This window comes from Vombatus ursinus, unplaced genomic scaffold (assembly GCF_900497805.2).
Source record: "Vombatus ursinus unplaced genomic scaffold, bare-nosed wombat genome assembly UNPS02014828.1, whole genome shotgun sequence".
In the NCBI taxonomy this organism is placed as follows: Eukaryota; Metazoa; Chordata; class Mammalia; order Diprotodontia; family Vombatidae; genus Vombatus; species Vombatus ursinus.
In genome coordinates, this window is record NW_020954606.1 from 1,029,178 (window position 1) to 1,048,407 (window position 19,230).

General features: G+C 37.3%; 1 protein-coding gene across 1 annotated transcript in view; it reads left to right on the plus strand.

The window, feature by feature from the left end:
• ERAP1 (endoplasmic reticulum aminopeptidase 1) overlaps positions 1 to 19,230 on the plus strand; it is a 40,121-nt gene that overhangs the window by 18,903 nt on the left and 1,988 nt on the right. The window contains 14 exon segments of the mRNA XM_027838477.1: positions 660 to 780; positions 1,911 to 2,065; positions 2,911 to 3,024; positions 4,710 to 4,841; positions 5,630 to 5,761; positions 5,907 to 5,978; positions 8,281 to 8,435; positions 9,170 to 9,249; positions 9,806 to 9,989; positions 12,973 to 13,129; positions 14,137 to 14,321; positions 16,486 to 16,647; positions 17,885 to 18,025; positions 18,576 to 18,657. Of these exon segments, the coding sequence (XP_027694278.1) occupies positions 660 to 780; positions 1,911 to 2,065; positions 2,911 to 3,024; positions 4,710 to 4,841; positions 5,630 to 5,761; positions 5,907 to 5,978; positions 8,281 to 8,435; positions 9,170 to 9,249; positions 9,806 to 9,989; positions 12,973 to 13,129; positions 14,137 to 14,321; positions 16,486 to 16,647; positions 17,885 to 18,025; positions 18,576 to 18,657 (1,872 nt within the window).

Genomic DNA, 19,230 nt, shown 5'->3' on the forward strand with positions numbered 1-19,230 from the left:
ATCTATCTATCTATCTATCTATCTATCTATCTATCTATCTATCTATCTATCTATCTGTTTGTGAGGCAATTGGGGTTAAGTGACTTGCCCAGGGTCACACAGCTAGTAAGTGTCAAGTGTCTGATGTCACATTTGAACTCAGATCTGCCTGACTCCAAATCAGGAGTTCTATCCACTGGGCCACCTTGCTGCCCCTACTCTGTACGTTTTAAAAAGGTGGAGCAATTATCAGGTCAATCAATCAACATTTACTAAGTGTCTACTATGTGTCAAGCACAGTGTTAAATGCTGAGAATACAAAAAGGGGCAAAAGGTAGTTCCTGCCCTCAAGGAGCTTACAATGGAACTCGGGAGACAACACGCAACCAAATATAGACAAAGTAACTGATAGTCATATCATTCTGTCATACAGTACTTTTTTAAGTGACTTCAGAAGATGTGTACAAACCCAAATTTTTTTTAAGCCACCAGTTTTATCATCTAAAAAATATGACAAGGATTTTTTTTTTCTTAGTTACCACCAATGCTGGCCACTTACTCATTGTCTTTTTGAATACTGGTTGAACACTGATATCTCTGGATAGAGGTTCTGCTCCTCTTCCTGGTTGCAATTGGAAATGGCTGAATTATTGGATATACTCAAATGCCTTTTTCCCCAGGTTTCTGTGTATGCTGTACCAGAGAAGATAAACCAAACAGGCTATGCCCTGGATGCTGCAGTAACCCTTCTGGAGTTTTATGAGGATTATTTCAACATTCCATATCCTTTACCCAAACAAGGTAAATCAGAGAGGTTTTTAATCAGAGAGGTTACAAAACACAGAGTAAGAATGCACCCCAAAGCCCCAGAGGTAGACCTAACTACATAATTGCTGGCTCATCAGTATCCCAAAGAATGAATCTGGTGTGTGCATGACATTCTGTACATCTCTGCACTCTTGCTCTGTGCACAAAATTCATGTTTACATGAAAAGCAGATGCCTGTGCAGTCTCTGAGGCTCAGAATAAGAAGATATTCTTAAAGATGAATCAAACTAGTAGACTTTTAATGGTTAATATTTATTTGCCCTAAGGAAGTTTGTGAAAGTATATTTCTATAATATTAGAGAATATGTATTTTCTTTCCTACATGATGCCTTAAAACCATTTGTTTGGTCAAGTGTCTACATGAAGAATGAAGTGGCATCTTAAGACAATGATCAGGACAATTCAGCCCCAAACTATTGACTGTAAGGGTTCTTTCCAAGGGGAAGTGTACAGAATACTAGACTCCAAGGAAGATGAGGTTCTGTCATTCACTAGCTATAACCTTGGGGGCAAGTAGTTGGATTAGATAAAAGGGAGTTGGAATAGATAAGGAGTTCTTAACCTTTTGTGTGTGTGTGTCATGGACCTTTTGGCAATCTGGTGAAGTCTGTGGATCCCTTATTTTTGTTTTTAAACTGCAATAATTTCCCCCCCAGTTACATGTAAAAACAATTTTTAACATTTAACAATTTTTTTTGAGTTCCAAATTCTCTCCCTCCCTCCCCTTTTCCCCCATGGTAAGCAATTTGTTCTACATGTGCAATAGATTATACGTGTGCAATCATGCAAAGAATATTTCCATATTAGTCTGGATCCCTTCTTAGAATACTGTTTTTAAGCACATAAAGTAAAATACACTTACAAAAGATTACAAAGGAAGTCAATTATATTGAAGTAAAGCTTTCAATATCCTTTAAAAACAAGTTCACAGACTCTGGGTTAAGAACCCCCTAAATTAGATGGCCCCTGAGGTCCCTTTGTCTGTTGTTTTACTTTAGCTCTAGGCACCAAAAGTTTTGAAGGTTAGTGTGCCCTGAGCTTGTGACAGAGTGGTGTGTTACCTTAATGTTAAGCAAAGTGGTATGTTAAACTATTATCTTTAGATCTTGCCGCCATCCCTGATTTTGAATCTGGTGCCATGGAAAACTGGGGATTGACAACGTACAGAGAATCTGGACTGTTGTATGACCCTGAAAAATCTTCTGCTTCCAGTAAACTTGGTATCACCATGATAATAGCCCATGAACTGGCCCACCAGGTAATTAATGTGTCTTCCAGCTACAAGAGAGCAAAGGATGTTTGAAATAATTACCTGGAAGATTAGGCAACATTTTTGTAACACTTTCATTTAGATCTTTTTAAAAGAATTTCTTCCTTGAAAGTAAAATGATAACCTTTGCAGGCAGCATGGTGCAGTGGAAAGAGTATTGAATTTGGAGTCACTAGACCTGAGTTCAAATCTCAGCTCTGTCTCTTACCTTGGGTAAGTTATTTGATTTCAGTTTGCTCATCTGTAAAATGAGGACATGGATCAGATGACCTTTGAGTCCCTTCTGGCTATTGATCTATTGATCTGTAGGGCAATTTTTTTTTCTTCCAAGCACTAATTATTATGCCATGTACTTTTAAAAGATACTTCTTTTGTTTTTGATAAATAATTATAAAAATGACTGTTAAGCTAACTCTTGGTTGTTGTTCAGTTTATTTCAGTTGTGTCTGATTCTTCGTGACCCCATTTTGAGGTTTTCTTGGCGAAGATACTGGAGTAGCTTGCCATTTCCTTCTCCAGCTCATTTTACAGATGAGAAAACTGAGGCAAACAAGTTAAAGGTCACATAGCTAATAATTCTTTTGAGGCCAGATTTGAATTTAGGAAGATGTACTCTATCTTGACTCTAGGGTCAGCACTCTATCATCCACTGTGCCACCTAGCTGCCCATTAAGATAGCTACATTATGTTTGAATTAATACAGAGATATAAAGAACTCTACAAATCTACTTGCTGCTATAAAGTTTATTACCTATATAACTTTATACATGTGTATATGTGTATATCTATCTATCCATCTACTTTAAAAATGAGTAAGATACATTATTTTTCAGTGGTTTGGGAATCTTGTCACTATGGAATGGTGGAATGATCTTTGGCTAAATGAAGGGTTTGCAAAGTTTATGGAGTTCGTGTCTGTCAGTGTGACCCATCCAGAGTTGAAAGTTGTAAGTAGCATTATTTTAAAAATTGCTTTCTCCATTTTAATTTGCATTTTTGAAAGATTACTATAGATGCTTTAGTGATTATCTGCTCTAAGAAGTCCTAAAGAGAGAGTACATTTTTCTGCTGGTGAATGTATTGTGTGGATTGAGATTCATAAGCCCTTTAAAAACATATGCCAGAAAGACTGACTCCATCCGAATACTTATTTACAAAATGGATATGAATTTGTCATTTTCATTAGAGTGTCTTTTTATCTTTTAGATTGCCTCATAATTAAAGAAAATGAATGACTATCAATCTACCATACTTTTTCTTCACATGTCATGTTGGTTGCCCATCATAGAAGCTTCATTTGTATACCACCATTATCCCAGTAGGGCCCACATTCTAAATCAAGTATGCTTTTTTGTTGTTGTTGTTGTTGAGTGCAGATTTCATTTTATGTATTTCTTCAGGCAAGTAAAATTCTTTGAAATCACTGCATAGATTTAATGCTTTATTTGCTTTGAAATAGTATTAACTAAAATACTAAGATTACCACAAAGCCCTCTGAATTTTAAAATTAGAATGTGGTCCCTACTGGAGGAGACTGCAGAAGTGATTCTTTTGTTTTAAGAGCTTTTTTGCTTTCTATTATCCATTAAGTACTGTGCACAAAATCCAAACGATTCTCGTAAAGCCAATTTCTCTCCTTGTTTTTTTCTTAAGCTGTTAATATTTTCTTTTTTTAATTAATGAATTAATTTTTAGTTTTCAATATTCACTTCCATAAGCTTTTGAGTTTTAAATTTTCTCCCCCTCCAATCCCCATTTACCTCTCCAAGATGGCGTGCAACCCCCTTATTTTTAGAAGAATTCTAATCCATATATGGCAGATTATAGGAGCATGAAGAAAGTACCCTGAATTTTGTTTTGCACACATATCCTCCTAAATCCTACTTTCTATTTTCTTCAGTTTCTATTTAGTTGTGTGCTATAGCTAAACGTGGCCCTGGAGAGAGTTGAGAAAATGTACCTCTCTCCTTGTTGCAGGCCAGCTCTGACTCAGTGTAGTGGTTCCTGTTTGGGATTGGAATGAAATTTGCTAGCAGTTAGCAAAAGGAAGTTTATGTAGCATAGCCTGGAAAGGATAGTCAGCAAGTACACAGCATTAGTCCAGTTGGATGGATATACCCTGCCTCTGCATTTGCTGGGACAGCTTGCTGGCATCAAGCCTGAGGGAGGACCTTTTGATTCATTGCACTAGTTCCTGGGTCTCCAGTAAGCTATGTCAGTGGCTAGAAATCCAGTTCCTTGGGCCAGTTAAGTCTCAAAGCTAATTTTGATACTTTCTAAAGATAAACTAGGCTAATCTGTGTGGGGTTAGGACCTAAAGAGACGCTAGCCCAGTCTGTGTGTCAGGAACCCTAGTAGATAATGCTCATACCACACTCCTCTTTTAGCATAGGTAGGAGACTATGGAAGTGCAATATTACACATACTGTCAGACATGGTTGATGTGAGGGCTGCTTTTGAAGAACTACTTTTCTCCATCTTTCTTTATAGATGTTTGTTATAAGGGATGGCTCTTTGAGTTTGTTATAAGGGATGGCTCTCTGAAGTTGATGCAAAAACAAGACACTATTGAAGATGAGCTTAAAAAACAGTGTGTGGCACTGGTGATTTTTTTTCCCTCCTCTCTCATTAGGAAGATTATTTCTTTGGAAAATGTTTTGATGCCATGGAGATGGATGCATTAAATTCTTCTCATCCTGTGTCCACACCAGTGGAGAATCCTGCTGAAATTCGGGAAATGTTTGATGATGTTTCTTATGAAAAGGTACAAAATTATGGCTTTGTATGTGTGGTTTTGTATGGAGGTGTTTGTCATGAAAGTGTGTGTAACAGATGGCAGCTAAAATGAATTATTAACTTTACCTCATGAAGATCTAATCAGCAGCATGTATCTAGTTCTATTCATGAAACACTTAAGGAATGAAAGGGAGATAATTTCATAATTGAATTAGATAGCATTTTCAGTGTTATTTTGGACAAAAGTTTCCAGGGTTGAGTCATAGTAAAGTCCATAGAAACTCCCCATTTCATATTAATATAATTACTGTGTTTTTGTCACCTTCCACTCTCTCCTTCCACAGCAGAATGTAAGTTTCTTGAGGGCAGGGACTATAATATCTTTGTGCCCCTAGAATTGAGCACAATGTCTTTCATGTAGTAGACACCTAATAAATGTGTTGATATTAACTAAATTGAGACTTTTTGTGGGAGAGGAAAGGGGAAGGATGCAGTATCCCAAGGCTAGTAGTGGTTGGGCCTTGAGTTCATTCATCTGCATCAGGAATCAGGATTTGGTTGGTGAAATTTCTCTCCTTTGCCCCATCAAGGAAGATTGGAATGAATAGCATATTCCTGGAGACATCACTAGACTAAATGCCTAAGACAAAAAATTTTCCTGGAAAATGTGCTTAACCCATTGAATATAACCATTCAAGATTACTTTGCGTTAACATTTACAGTAGTGATTTTAAACGCTTTTTAAAAAAGACAGCTATGGCATGGACTGTTAAGATCAAATTGAGATGAGTTTTTTTTTTTAAATTTTCTTGGCAGGGAGCTTGTATCTTGAATATGCTAAGGGACTATCTTAATGCAGATGTATTCAAAGCTGGTATTGTGCAATATCTCCAGAAATACAGTTATAAGAACACCAAAAATGAGGATCTGTGGAATAGTATGACAAATGTAAGTATCCTTGTTGAAAAGCAAGGCTGAGAATTGGAGAGCCTGTTACCACAAGCACCCTATTATGTGAATTGTTGTAAAAAAAAAGAACCATATGTTCTACAGAAATACTAGTGATTTGTGTTTAAAAATTTTTTTTTATCAGATTTGTCCAATAGGTGATACACAAAAGACAGATGGATTTTGCTCAAGAAACCAACCTACATCCTCACTTTCGGTAAGCACTTCTAGCTGTTCTTACTTCTTTTTTTTTCTTTTTTACTTGTCTACATCAGGCTAATTTCACCCACTGGTCTGTCTCCAGGCAAGAATAAATGTAAATCAGAACTGAAAGATAATTTGAATCTTTTTTTTTTTCTGAAAAGTTAAAGTAAATTATGTAGTTTCCCTTGGAAATACATTTCATTCATATGATTTACTTTAATTTCAGTCCTTGCAAAGGGATGAATATCCAATAACATCAGTCTTTAGTGGGTCAGTACCACTGTCTCAGGATGGCAAGGTGGTGCAGTGAATAGAGCACTGAGCTTGGAACCAGGAAAACTCATCTTTCTGAGTTCAAATCTGGCCTCAGACACTTAATAGCTGTGTGACCCTGAGCAAGTTACTTAATCCTCTTTGCCTCAGTTTCTCACCTTTAAAATGAGCTGGAGAAGGAAATGGCAAATCATCTCAGTATCTCTGCCAAGAAAACCCCACATGGGGTCATGAAGGCATGACTGACTGTGTTGTGTTGTTCATCCTTCATTCTCAAAAAAAACCTAATGACATCATGAGAGTTATGACTTGACTTGCACATGAATTGGATTTAAGTGAGGCAGAGCTGTGCAAAGTCTTGAACAACAACAACAACAATATCAAAAACAACTAAATGAGTAAATTTAATTTACTTGGCTAATTTACTAAATATGTAGAAACCATAAACTTTTTTATTATTATTAATTTATTTTTAGTTTTCAACATTCACTTTTATAAGATTTTGAGTTCTAAATTTTTCTCCCTTACTTCCCCTCCCCCTCCCCAAGACAGCATGCAATCTGATATAGGCTATACACGTACAATCATATTAAACACATTTCCACATTAGTCATGTTGTAAAGGAAGAATCAGAACAAAAGGGAAAAACCACGAGAAAGAAAAAAATAAAAAAACAAAAAAAGAGAAAATAGTATGCTTCAATCTGCATTCAAATTCCATAGTTCTTTCTCTGGATGTGGATAGCATTTTCCATCATGAGTCTTTTGGAATTGTCTTAGATCATTGCATTGCTGAGAAGGGCTAAGTCGATCAAAGTCAGCCATTGCACAATGTTACTGTTACTGTGTACCATGTTCTTCTCGTTCTGTTCACTTCTCTCAGCATCAGTTCATGTAAGCCTTTCCATGTTTTTCTGAAGTCTGCCTGCTCATCATTTCTTATAGCACAATAGTAATCCATTACATTCATATACCACAACTTGTTCAGCCATTCCCCAATTGATGGGTATCCCCTTAATTTCCAATTCTTTGCCACCACAAAAAGAGCTGCTATCAATATTTTTTACATGTATCATAAACTTTTTTTTTTTGCTAGGCAATGGGGTTAAGTGACTTGCCAGGGTCACACAACTAGTAAGTGTCAAGTGTCTGAGTTCACATTTGAACTCAGATCCTCCTGACTCCAGGGCCAGTGCTCTATCTACTGCACCACCTAGCTGCTCCTTATCATAAACTTTTAAGAACTGATTGTAGGTATTCTCTGATTATCTGAAGAATTTTAAGTCCGGATTAGGCATTGCCAAAAGATTTGCTGTTGGGGATTCCTAATTTTTTTCTGTCTTCCACTCTATTTTTCTCTTCCCCTCTTCTATTTCTTTAGTGTATTCATGAAATAATTATATCATCAATAATAATAATAATAATAATGATAATGACTCACATTTAAGTAGTTGAAGGTATCCTTCATCCATTCTCTCATTTGATTCCCATACCAGTCCTGTTATAGGTAGCATAAAAGTATTATTAACTCCATTATTATCTATGAGGCAACCAAGGCTCAAAGAATACCTTGCTTAAGGTCATATAGCTAGTAAGTAGCAGAGAGGGATTGAACTCAGATGCCCTGACTCCAATTACAGGACCCTTTCCACCAATCTTCACCAGCATCCTCTAGTTTGTAGGAACCTCTTTCAGGTATGTACTATCTACTGAATAAATATTCTCTGAAAGCTTTGTTAGCATTAAGAATATAACTTCTTGTGAGTTTGTTATATTTTGGAAGTGTATGAAAACCCTCGCTCATTTTAAAAAAATAATTTTTTTACTATTCCTCTAAGAGAGCTTGCAAATTGTAGACTCCTTACCACCTTCCATGTATTGATTTTAATAGAATTTTATAGGCCTTGCAGACCTAACTGGTTTCTCTTTTTCATCGACCATGGTCATTGGCTGGTAGTCATCCCCTTTGAGCATCATTTAGTCTTCACTGATCGTTCTTTAGAGCTGAGTCCGAGAACGATTTGTCTGTTTATATTTAAATAGCACTGGAGCCAGAAGGTTGTTGATGTAAAAGCTATGATGAACACGTGGACGCTACAGAAGGGCTTTCCAATGATCACTGTCACCATGAAAGGAAAGAATGTCCATATGAAGCAAGAACTCTATAGGAAGGGAACCATTCACTCTGCAGAAACAGGGTAATGTTTACTAAATGTAACTTATTTCATCGTTCACGTCATGTCCAAGTTGTACACACGATTCTTCACTTGACATGAAAATGGACTTTCCCTCCTTCTGGTAATTTTTAACTATTTCCATTACATTTTATGTGTTCTTTCAATTTAAGTTCTTTGAATTTAATTTAAAATGGTTAGTCCTGACATTAAATGTTTGCTAGGATGGAGGCAATGACTGTTTTATTTTATCTTTGTATCCTCAGAAGCCTAACACAGTGTCTGTGACCTAGTAAATGAGCTTAGTAAACTTTTTTTTAATTGAATTGGATTGAGGATAACTTGAAGTCACTTGTATGAATTTAGTTTGGATCTGGGCGGCTGCCATTAAATTATAATGGTCCATTTTGAGGAGTTGAGAGCTAAAGAATGGGAAATTCACTGTTGAGCATTGATTCAGGTTAATTCTTGATTCACTGCTGAACACTGGTCAAGTTTAAGGGCTTCTTTTTGCCAAACTAGTCCTCCCTGGGATCTCACTGGAAGAAAGATATTGCATTTTGGTTGACATTAGAGCGATCCTTCGCATAAGCATCAGTCAATTATTAATTATTTATTATGTGGCAGGCACCATGCTAAACTCTGGGGAACTTTGCTAAATGCTAGAGAATATGCCAATGACATTTTGTGTTATTTCCCATAGCAGTTAACTATATTAATCCTTACTAAAATAACCAACAGTCCTCTTCTTCTTTTAGGTACCTGTGGCATATTCCACTGTCATACATTACCAGCAAATCAGACAAAGTTGAAAGATTTTTGCTAAGAACAAAAACAGGTAATTTGTTACTGAAGTGACCAATCTAATTTAATAGGAAGCCCTTCACAAAATGTTTCTGAGGAGTTAATTTTTCTTCTGTAAAAATTAGTCTTCTTTTATTAGTGTTTTTCTTTTTAAGATCCATTTTAATCAGGTCTCTGGCCTTCCATTTAAAGTGAGGATTTTGAGATTAAAAACCATGTAGCTGAAAAAAAAAGCCAAGTTCCTGTCAGACAAGTTCCTGTTTTGAATGATATGCTGATGGTAGCGGTGGGATTTCCAGTAGAAATGTCTGAAATCTTTGAATGCATTGCTGTGTTATATCTTTTTACTTGTAGGCTGAGAATAGATTGCATTTTTTTCATAGACTTCTTAAGTCTTGGAACACAGTAGATTAGTGCCAGTGCTAGGTGTTTTCCATTGAGCTGCTTTTCCCTGGTTTCAAGAATAATGATCTGTTGCAATTTCTGCTGTGTCAGAGCCACTCTGGATGCCTTCCATATTCCCTTGCATCAGTTTAGATTGGTTCAATAGTTAAAGAAAATGGAGCTACAATTTATTTTGCTTGTTGTAGATGTCCTCATCCTCCCAGAAGAGGTAGAATGGATCAAATTCAATGTGGGAATGTATGGCTACTACATTGTACATTATGAGGATGATGGATGGGAATCTTTGACTGGCCTTCTAAAGGAAAAGCATATGACAATCAGCAGCAATGATCGGGCGAGTCTGATTAACAATGCATTTCAGCTTGTCAGGTAAGTAACCTATGCAATGCCTGTCTCTATTTACTTCTGAAATCAAATGCTATTGTAATACCTAGTAGGCTTGGAGAATGACTCCTCCAGGCATAATATACTTTGGGAGTACCATATCTGCTCAAAACCATAGTTTATATTTACCATCAATATATTTATCATTATTAGTCAGTTGGAGGACATACTTTGCTCAAAATAAAGTTCAAAGACAGTCTTTAATGGACTAACATGGTAAAGAAAAGTAACAGCAGAACATTTCTCCCATTAACCAGGAACACAAACACATTTTTGACGAAGAGATGGGACGCACACAGAAACACATACAGAGAGGCACATACGTAGTAAATTCATGTGTCCAGAGCACAAATGCAGAAGGTCAGCTCATGCCTCCAACACTGCAGGGCCATTGATGCCTTCTGGTGATGTGATCATTTTGCTGCTGCTAGGCCTAAGTCCTTCTAGTGTCTACGAAGTATAGTCTTGGCTAAACACTTCTCTGAAGAATGAATTGTCTCTGCTGAATACCACCAGGCTCAGTTCCACTGAGTGGTGGTGGTGGTGTTCCTCTCTGCTTCTAGCTTCTGGTTTCAGCTGCAGTCCTTAGCCAAAGGGCTGTCTCTTCCTCATGAGAAGAGTAGGTACTGCTATGCTTTTAAAGTCCTAAGGCTTTCAAATCAGCAGCCTTTAACACCCAGCCATTAGACTAGGGTATCAAACAAAGCCTTTTTTCCTCAAAGATTGGTCAGTTTCTCAGAGTCTTGATTAGAAGGAGCTTCTTATTTCCACAAGGTAATACTTTTTCTCCATGTACCAAGTTCTTTAGGACTTGGAGCAGTCACACCTAGCTAGCTGGTGCCTCCAGGCTCAAGTCTGGTTTGTTTTTTTTTTAATACCATTTCCTGGTCACTGGGTCTCTCCCTTGAAGACTTCACTTACATTATTATGAAGACTTAGGGTTTATACACTCTTTTTCTCCCTCTGTTTATCTTTGAGGACTTTTGTTGTTGTTCAGTCTTTCAGTCGTGTCTGATTCTTTGTGACCTCATAGCACAACAGGCCTTTCTATCCTCTACTATCTCTCGAAGTCTGTCCAAGCTCTTATTTATTGCTTCCATGACACTACCTATCCATCTCATTCTCTGCCATTCCCTTCTCCTTTTGTCTTCAATCTTTCCCAACATCAGTGTTTTTTCCTATAAGCCTGCCTTCTTATGTGGCCAAAGTATCTAAGCTTCAATTTCAGTATTTGTCCTTCCAGTGAATGATCTGAATTAATTTCTTTAAGTATTGACTAATTTGATTTTCTTGCTGCCCAAGGGACTCTCAAAAGTCTTCTCCAGCACCACAATTTGAAAGTGTCAGTTATGCAGTGTTCAGCTTTCTTTATAGTCCAACTTTCAGAGACATACATTACTACTGGAAAAACCATAACTTCAACTATATGGACCTTTATCGGCAAGGTGATGTCTCTGCTTTTTAGTATGCTATCCAAATTTATCATAGCTTTCTTTTTAAGGAGTATCTTTTAATTTCATGACTGTAGTCACAGTCTACAGTGATCTTTGAGCACAAGAATATCTTTTTTTGTTTGTTTTTTTTTTTTTTTTTGGCTAGGCAATGGGGTTAAGTGACTTGGCCAGGTCCCACAGTTAGTAACAAGCACAATCTGAAACCATTTCCATTTCCATTTCCATTTCTTCTCTATTTGCCAAGAAGTGATGAAACCAGTTGCCAAGATCTTAGTGTTTTTAATGTTAAACTTAAAGCCATCTTTTGTATTCTCTTCTTTCTCCCTTATCAAGATGCTTCTTTGAGAGCTAGACTATACCTAATCAGTCTCTTTTTCCTAAAGATCACTCTCCCAACAAACTTTCAGGGCCTTCAGAGTATGGGGTTCTTCAGTTTCTCAATTCCCAAACCCCCTTCACTTTTCCTATGGATGATGGGGAAGGCACAAAGTCAGAGTCAAGCCCAGTAGGCCAACTTACTTTCTTCCAGTTTAGCCGTATTCCTGCTTAAAATTTGTAAAAAATACATATACATATTATATAAAAAATATTAAAACACTATATAATATATTTAAATATATATGTTTATTAAATATATTTCTAAAGGAAATATATAAATAAAATAAATATATATTATAAATATATTATATATTTTAATTATATATATTTTATATCGATTTTAACCTGTCCTTTTGGGCTTGACTTTGTCTTTGTGCCTCCCCCATCACCCACATGGAAGGGCAAAAGGGTTTGGGAATACACACACACACACACACACACACACACACAAACACACACCCATTTTCAGGCTTTTGCTTTGTAGCATTGTCTCAGTGTCAGTATCTAAGAATGAGAGTTTTGTAACTTGATCCAATCTCTTGGGAAGGAAGAGGAGGATCACCTTATTTCCAAGGACACTTACTTTGCAACCACTTTTAGCTTTGGGGAGACCCAGGTCGACATCATGCTTTATACATACACTTACCTGTTTCCTGTCTCTGTGTCAGAACAGTGGTTTCTTTGATTAGTCTTTCTAAGGAATTTGTGGGAATTCTTGAGTTTCTAATTTCTAACCTTTAGAAGATGGACAGGAGCTGACATGCCCATTTTGTCTTAATCAAAAGCTAAAATTGAATCTATTGCACCTATGGAAATTTTCTTTAGACTACAGATGTGCCAGACAGAAAAGATTTGGACAAGGAATTACACAGAAGAGTGGGGAGATACACAAGCAGGGCAGTGTACTGAATTAAATTTAATATGCACCTAAGAGTCACAATTTCATATATAATTTTCTCTTCTTTATGTATTGAAATGCTCATGTTTGTTTTTTCAAGTTCACATTAAAGAAAACTTTTTTAAAAAATTTTAACAAAATGATGGACTGTTTGGTCAGAAGGTGGTAAAGTTGTCTCTTGAAACAGCAAACTAAGTTCCTAGAATTTTTATCTGCAATTATCTTCTCTTTTGTTCAGCATTGGAAAATTATCCATTGAAAAAGCTTTGGACTTAACCCTATACCTGAAACATGAGACTGAAATCATGCCTGTCTTTCAAGGTTTGAATGAGCTGATCCCTTTGTATAAGTTAATGGAGAAAAGAGATATGAGTGATGTAGAAACTCAATTTAAGGTAATAACCTGAAGTAGACTTATAGCTATATGGCTGTTGAATGCTTTCTTAAAGTTACAAAAATGTTATTCTTACAAAGTTTGGAAAGTGTTTTGTAAACCAGAAGGCACTCTAAAAGTGTGGGCTACTATTATCACCAGTCATAACCCAGTGTGCAACACTTCTGAGTCAAAATCATTCAATGTCTTATTTGCCCCTACTAAGGTCCATGAGGGTAGTGGCTCTTATACTTTCATATTTGTATCTCCAGCATTTTGCCTAGTGCTTTGCATAAAGTAAGTGCTTAATAAAGCACTTTAAAATTCATTCATTGATTGATATAATCATTGATTTAATCTTTAAGAGCACTATAGTGTATTTATACTAAATGGCAAGTATGATCATGCTAGCATTTAAATCTGGTTCTCATAGGCACATTCACATTTTTTTTATCCAGTACCTTTATTTCATTGCATTTGTTTTGGTCTGCATTAATTTTCTGGTTACTCTAGAACTAAACAACAAGAACCAAAGTTTTCTCATCCCAGAAATGATTTATAATTGTTTCTTCTAAAATCTTATTAAATAAGCTGCCATTTTAATAATGTTGTTAGTTATCCAATCCAGATGGCATTATCATCCTGATTTTTAGGTACTTCCAGAGAAGATGAATATTGAAGTAACATTATTATTTTTTCCCACTGCTTTGGTAGTTAATGTATCAACAAAAGAAGTATGAGACTTTGAAAATTAGGGATGAGTGAAACAACGTAAAAAATCTATAGCAGGGGTCATCAAACTGGGGTTTGTGAACTTGTTTTTAAAAAAAACTGATAACTATTTCAATATATTTGATTTCCCTTGTAATCCTACATATTTTATGTATTTAAAAATATTATAATGAGAAGGAGTCCTTGACACAAAAGTGGTTCATTTGGTAATAAGAAAAAGTAAGATTCTTAGAGATAATAATGTCAATTCTTGGTGGCATAAAACACTGAAGCTTTCCCTCTCTGTCATGTCCCTAGGCTTTCCTTATCAGGTTACTTAGGGACCTCATCGATAAGCAGACATGGACAGATGATGGCTCAGTCTCACAGAGGATGCTGCGCAGTCAACTCCTTATGCTTGCTTGTATACGCCAGTATCAACCTTGTGTTCAGAAGGCAGAAGACTATTTCAAGAAATGGAAAGAATCCAGTGGAAATTTTAGGTCTTTTGTCATAGAATTAATCTATTATTTCATTCCCCATCTCCTTCCCCACCTCTTCCCCTTCTGCTGGGTAAAAAGCTTATTTAAAACACAGCACACACACACACACACACATACATACACACACATGCTTTGCACCCCATACCTAGCTAAGCCTTCTCTTTTTCTTCAGATGGAAGGTTTTGCTTAGCTATCTTATTCTTGAATCCCTCAAGTATGGTAAGTAGGAACATCTTCACATATCAGTTAAATGTCTCACCCTTTGCCATTTGTAAAGAAGTTATTGACAAATTGTCCTCTTTATGAAGACTCCTAGGAACCCTGAGAGATAAGAAAATTTGCTTTCTGTTGTATCTTCTGGTCATGTCAGCCAAGATTATAGCCTAATCTCTTCTTTTGGTTTTGTTTTTGGACTGGATGTATGATTTCATTGATATAGGGAACACCCTTAGAGAAGGTTCCCTGTACCAATGCAGGCCAGCTACTGCCCTCTGACTTACAACTTACAGAGTTATCAGGGGTCTTGAGCAGTATCTCTGGGATCTTGAGCTCAAAGTAGTTCTTTAAGGTGGCAGTCTCTAAAGTTTTTTGATTGCACACTCTTATTGGTAAAAAAAAAATTGGAACATGTACCCCCAATATACGTATATTTACTTATATGTTACATATATGAACTACTAATAAAAGTTACACAAAATAGAAATAGATGAAGATGAAATATTTGGTTCTAGAGCTGATAGTGAGCCACTGGTGTTTATCGAGTGTAATGATATCATTAGATCAGCACTAGAAGGAATTTTCCTAAAATTTTCCTTTTGGCAGTTGTGTAGAGGGTGAATTTAAGTGATAAGAGATGGAAGGCAGGGAAACCAGTTAGGAGATCATTGCAATAGTAAAGGCAAAGTGATGATGGTCTGAACTAGGGTGGTGGCTATGCAAGTAGAGAGAAGGGATCAGATGCTGGAGATGTGGAGGTAGACCTGAGGAGATCTGGCAATTGATTGGCGATGTGAGGTCACTGGAAGGATGGTGGTACCCTGGACAGTAATAGAAGTCAGATGGTATTGGGAGGAAAGATAATGTAATGATATCCATGGATGCAGATCATAGTCTGTCCAAGGCTGTTTATTTATCCTGTGTTATTATTCACTTTGTCTATTCTGGGAAGTGTCTGTTATGGGGCTATCTGGGAGCACAGGGTAAGGGTGTAATCTTTTCTTTTGCATTTTGGTGAGGCAATCAGGGTTAAGTGACTTGCCCAGGATCACACAGTTAGTAACTGTCAACTGTCTGAGGTTGGATTTGAACTCAGGTCCTCCTGACTCCAGGGCCAGTGCTCTATCTACTGTGTCATCTAGCTAGCCCAGGGTGTAATCTTCTGAATGGCACCTGCACAGCTGCTGCCATGCATTCCCCAGAGCCTTGTGGGGGTCTGATGATTCCCCGGAGCCTTGTGTGGGCTCAGAAGAGGGGAGGTAGGGAGTTTGCAGATCACAAGTAGGGAGCAGAGTGGGCAGTGTTGGGGAACTAAGAGGGTAGATGGGTTATTTTGGAGACAAACCCTCCAGATGGCTGTTGTAAAGATGTGACCCATCTTCCCAACCTCTAGTTGGTTGACAACACACTCCTTGGGGTCTGCTCATTGTCCTGTTCATGAGTAAGACCATGATTCTCACTTTGGAGATCACAGCTCTAAGGCACTGTTGTAAAGCATTATGTTGAGGTCTTAACCCATATCCTTACTTTTGCCTGAAACAATATAGTCTATAGAACTCTATTTTTGCTCTATATCTTGATTACCCTGGGGAATTAAGAAGATGTACTGTCTACATATGACTTTTGGTCACAGGATTATAGTATTAAGAAAGGTCTGAGAAGAGATCATTTAAACCATTTAAAATTCTTTGGCATCTTTTGCAAACCATGAAAAGACAAAAATTCATTATATTCATTCATTAAATACTTATTGGTCACCTAATCTACAAGGCACTGTGTTTGGGCATGCATCTCTGCAACACACATCAGAAAAAAACAAAACAAAACAAAAAACAACCAAATACTACAATGGGAAAATTTCATCATCACAAAATTTTTCATTATTACACATTTATTATGTGTCTAAACCCTATTAAACCTAATACTCTCACAAATTTGTTTTTTGTAGCTTACCAAGTGATGTGACCTCTGCAGTGTTTGCTGTTGGGGCACAGACCACAGAAGGCTGGGATTTTCTCTTTGAGAAATATCGGTCGTCTTTGTCCAGTACTGAGAAATACAAAATTGAATTTGCCCTGTCTACTAGCCATGATAAAGAAAAGCTTCAATGGTGAGCAATCTTCCCACTTTTGGAATGATAAAGCAAATTAAATTAGATAAGGTTATGTTGTCGTAGCTTTGGTTTCCTTGGGTACTGCTTGCTTATTTAGTAGTAGACAGCCATGCACACCTTGTACTATTATGACAAATCCTTTACAGCATCAAATCAATTGTGAAATGGAAAATATAATGAATAATTTCAGAGACACTAGACAGCAAAGTTTGATACATGAGTTTATCTTTAAGCACCCTCAAAACAACACAATATTATGATTCACTCATCTTTATTTTGGTCTCCCTGCCTTGAGTGTCTCCCCATCTTAGTCCATCTTCCACTCAGTCATCAAATTGATCATCCTAGAGGCATACGTCTGACCGTGTTACCTCCACCCTACCTATTCAGTCAACTCTAATGGCTCCCTATGGCCTCCGGGATCAAACAGAAAATCTTCTCTTTGGCTTATGAAGCTGTCTGTATCCTCTCTCCCTACCTTTCCAGTCTTCTTAAACCTTATAGCCCCACATACTCTTTGATGGTGGGGCATGGGCTTCTTTATTGTTCATTGAATGTGACGCTCCATCTCTCAATTCTGAGCATTTCACTGGCTGTTCCCCTTGCCTGAAACTCTCCTTCCTCATCTCCACTTCCTGGCTTCCTTGGAAGTCTGAGCTAAAATTTTACCTTCTGTAATGGGCTTTTCCCAACCTGCCTTAATGCTAAAGTCTCCCCTCTGTGGATTATCACCAATTTAATTCTTTACATGTTTTGCTTGCACATTGTTGAGAGGGCAAGGACTGTCCTTTGCCTTTCTATCCCCAGTGCTATTAAGAACATAAGTGCTTGATAAATACGAGTTGACTAACTAATGTTACCGGATATATATCTTTCTCTCTTCCTTGAATTTCTGATCACTACTGGTGTATTTTTGTGAAGATTAGGCATTAAGAACACAGATTTTTTTTTTTTAGGCAATTGGGGTTAAGTGACTTGCCCAGGGTCACACAGCTAGTAGGTATCAAGTGTTTGGTCTGAGGCCGGATTTGAACTCAGGTCCTCCTGACTTCAGGGTCAGTGCTCTATCCACTGCGCCACCTAGCTGCCCCCAAGGACACAGATTTAATACCCACCTCTGTACCCTTTATGTTTTAATAGTACTAACTTCATTCTTCAGACTGTTTCATGGATGTCAGCCATAGCTGTTTCATAAGTAAATCACCATTTACATTTATTCTCATTCTTCTTTTAGGTTACTGGAGCAGAGTTTTCAGGGGGATATAATAAAAACTCAGGAGTTTCCAAGTATTCTTGGTTTGGTTGGCAGAAACCCAAAGGGTTATCTCTTGGCTTGGCAATTTCTGAAGGAAAATTGGAACAGAATCATAAAGAAGTAAGTAGCTCTGCCATAATTTGTAAGTTTCTTTACTCTATTTTCAGTTTCTTAATCTCAAAATAACATCAATCTTAGGGAGGTCTGGGTTGGAGAAAAGGAGGCAACTAAAATGATCATTGAAAAATCTCTTGAAAATATGAAATCCTAACGAGGTGCTCACTGATGTGTATTTCAGTAATTCCTGTAATTCCTTTCTCCCTCCCCCAACCTATGTTAACCCAATTCATTGTTCAGTCTAATTGCAATGTCACAAGGCCTCCACTGAGCCCACACTAATCTCTCCTTTTTCTGAGCTTTCCTAGCAAACATTGTGCATACCACTTCCTTTTATATGTAATCATAGACTGCCTGGCTTTGTCACTCAGCCATCTTACATGCATGTCTTGAGCCTCTAAATGCATTTTAAGTTCCTGAAGGCAGGAATCATGTTTTATATTTCTTTTTACTTTTTTCTAGGTTAAACATCATGCTCTACCTGGGCTAGCAATTCATCAAATGTTTGGTAAATGAAAATTTCAAAGTATGTCTTGTTAATTGTCATTTCTAGGTTTGAACTTGGCTCAAATTCTCTAACATACATGGTGATGGGAACCACAAATCAGTACTCTACAAGAGAACGACTTGAAGAGGTAATATTTTCCTAACTAAACTTCTTGTGTCACAAATTATCTACTAAAAATAAGGTAGATTAAAACATGTAAGGAATTAGACGTAGGGGAGATTTTCAGTTATTATAGTCATGTTGACATTGCCGTACTAAAGTGAACTTAGAGGCACCCAAGACAACCATCGTACTCACACCCATGACTGCAGATGGGCATTCCGGAGTTGGAAGATTTCAGCTTGCAGGGAACTTCTAGTCCAGGGGTGGGGAACCTGTAGCTTCGAGGCCAGTCAATGAATCCAGTCAAAGGGCCGCACTTGAGGACCTAGAGGGCTACATGTGGCCTTGAGGCTGCAGGTTCCACATTCCTATCTAGTCCAATCTCTTCATCTAACAGATCAGGAAATGGAGGCTCAGAGAGGTTGTGACTTAGTTATGTAATTAGATAGTAGCTAGGCCAGGATCTAGGTCTCTTGACTTTCAGGTCAATGCTTTTCCCATTGTATCTTGTTATGTATCCTATTCCCCAGGGTGTTTATATAATATGCATTTCTATGCCAACATACCCCTGTGCTTGTATGAATGAAACTTATTTGGT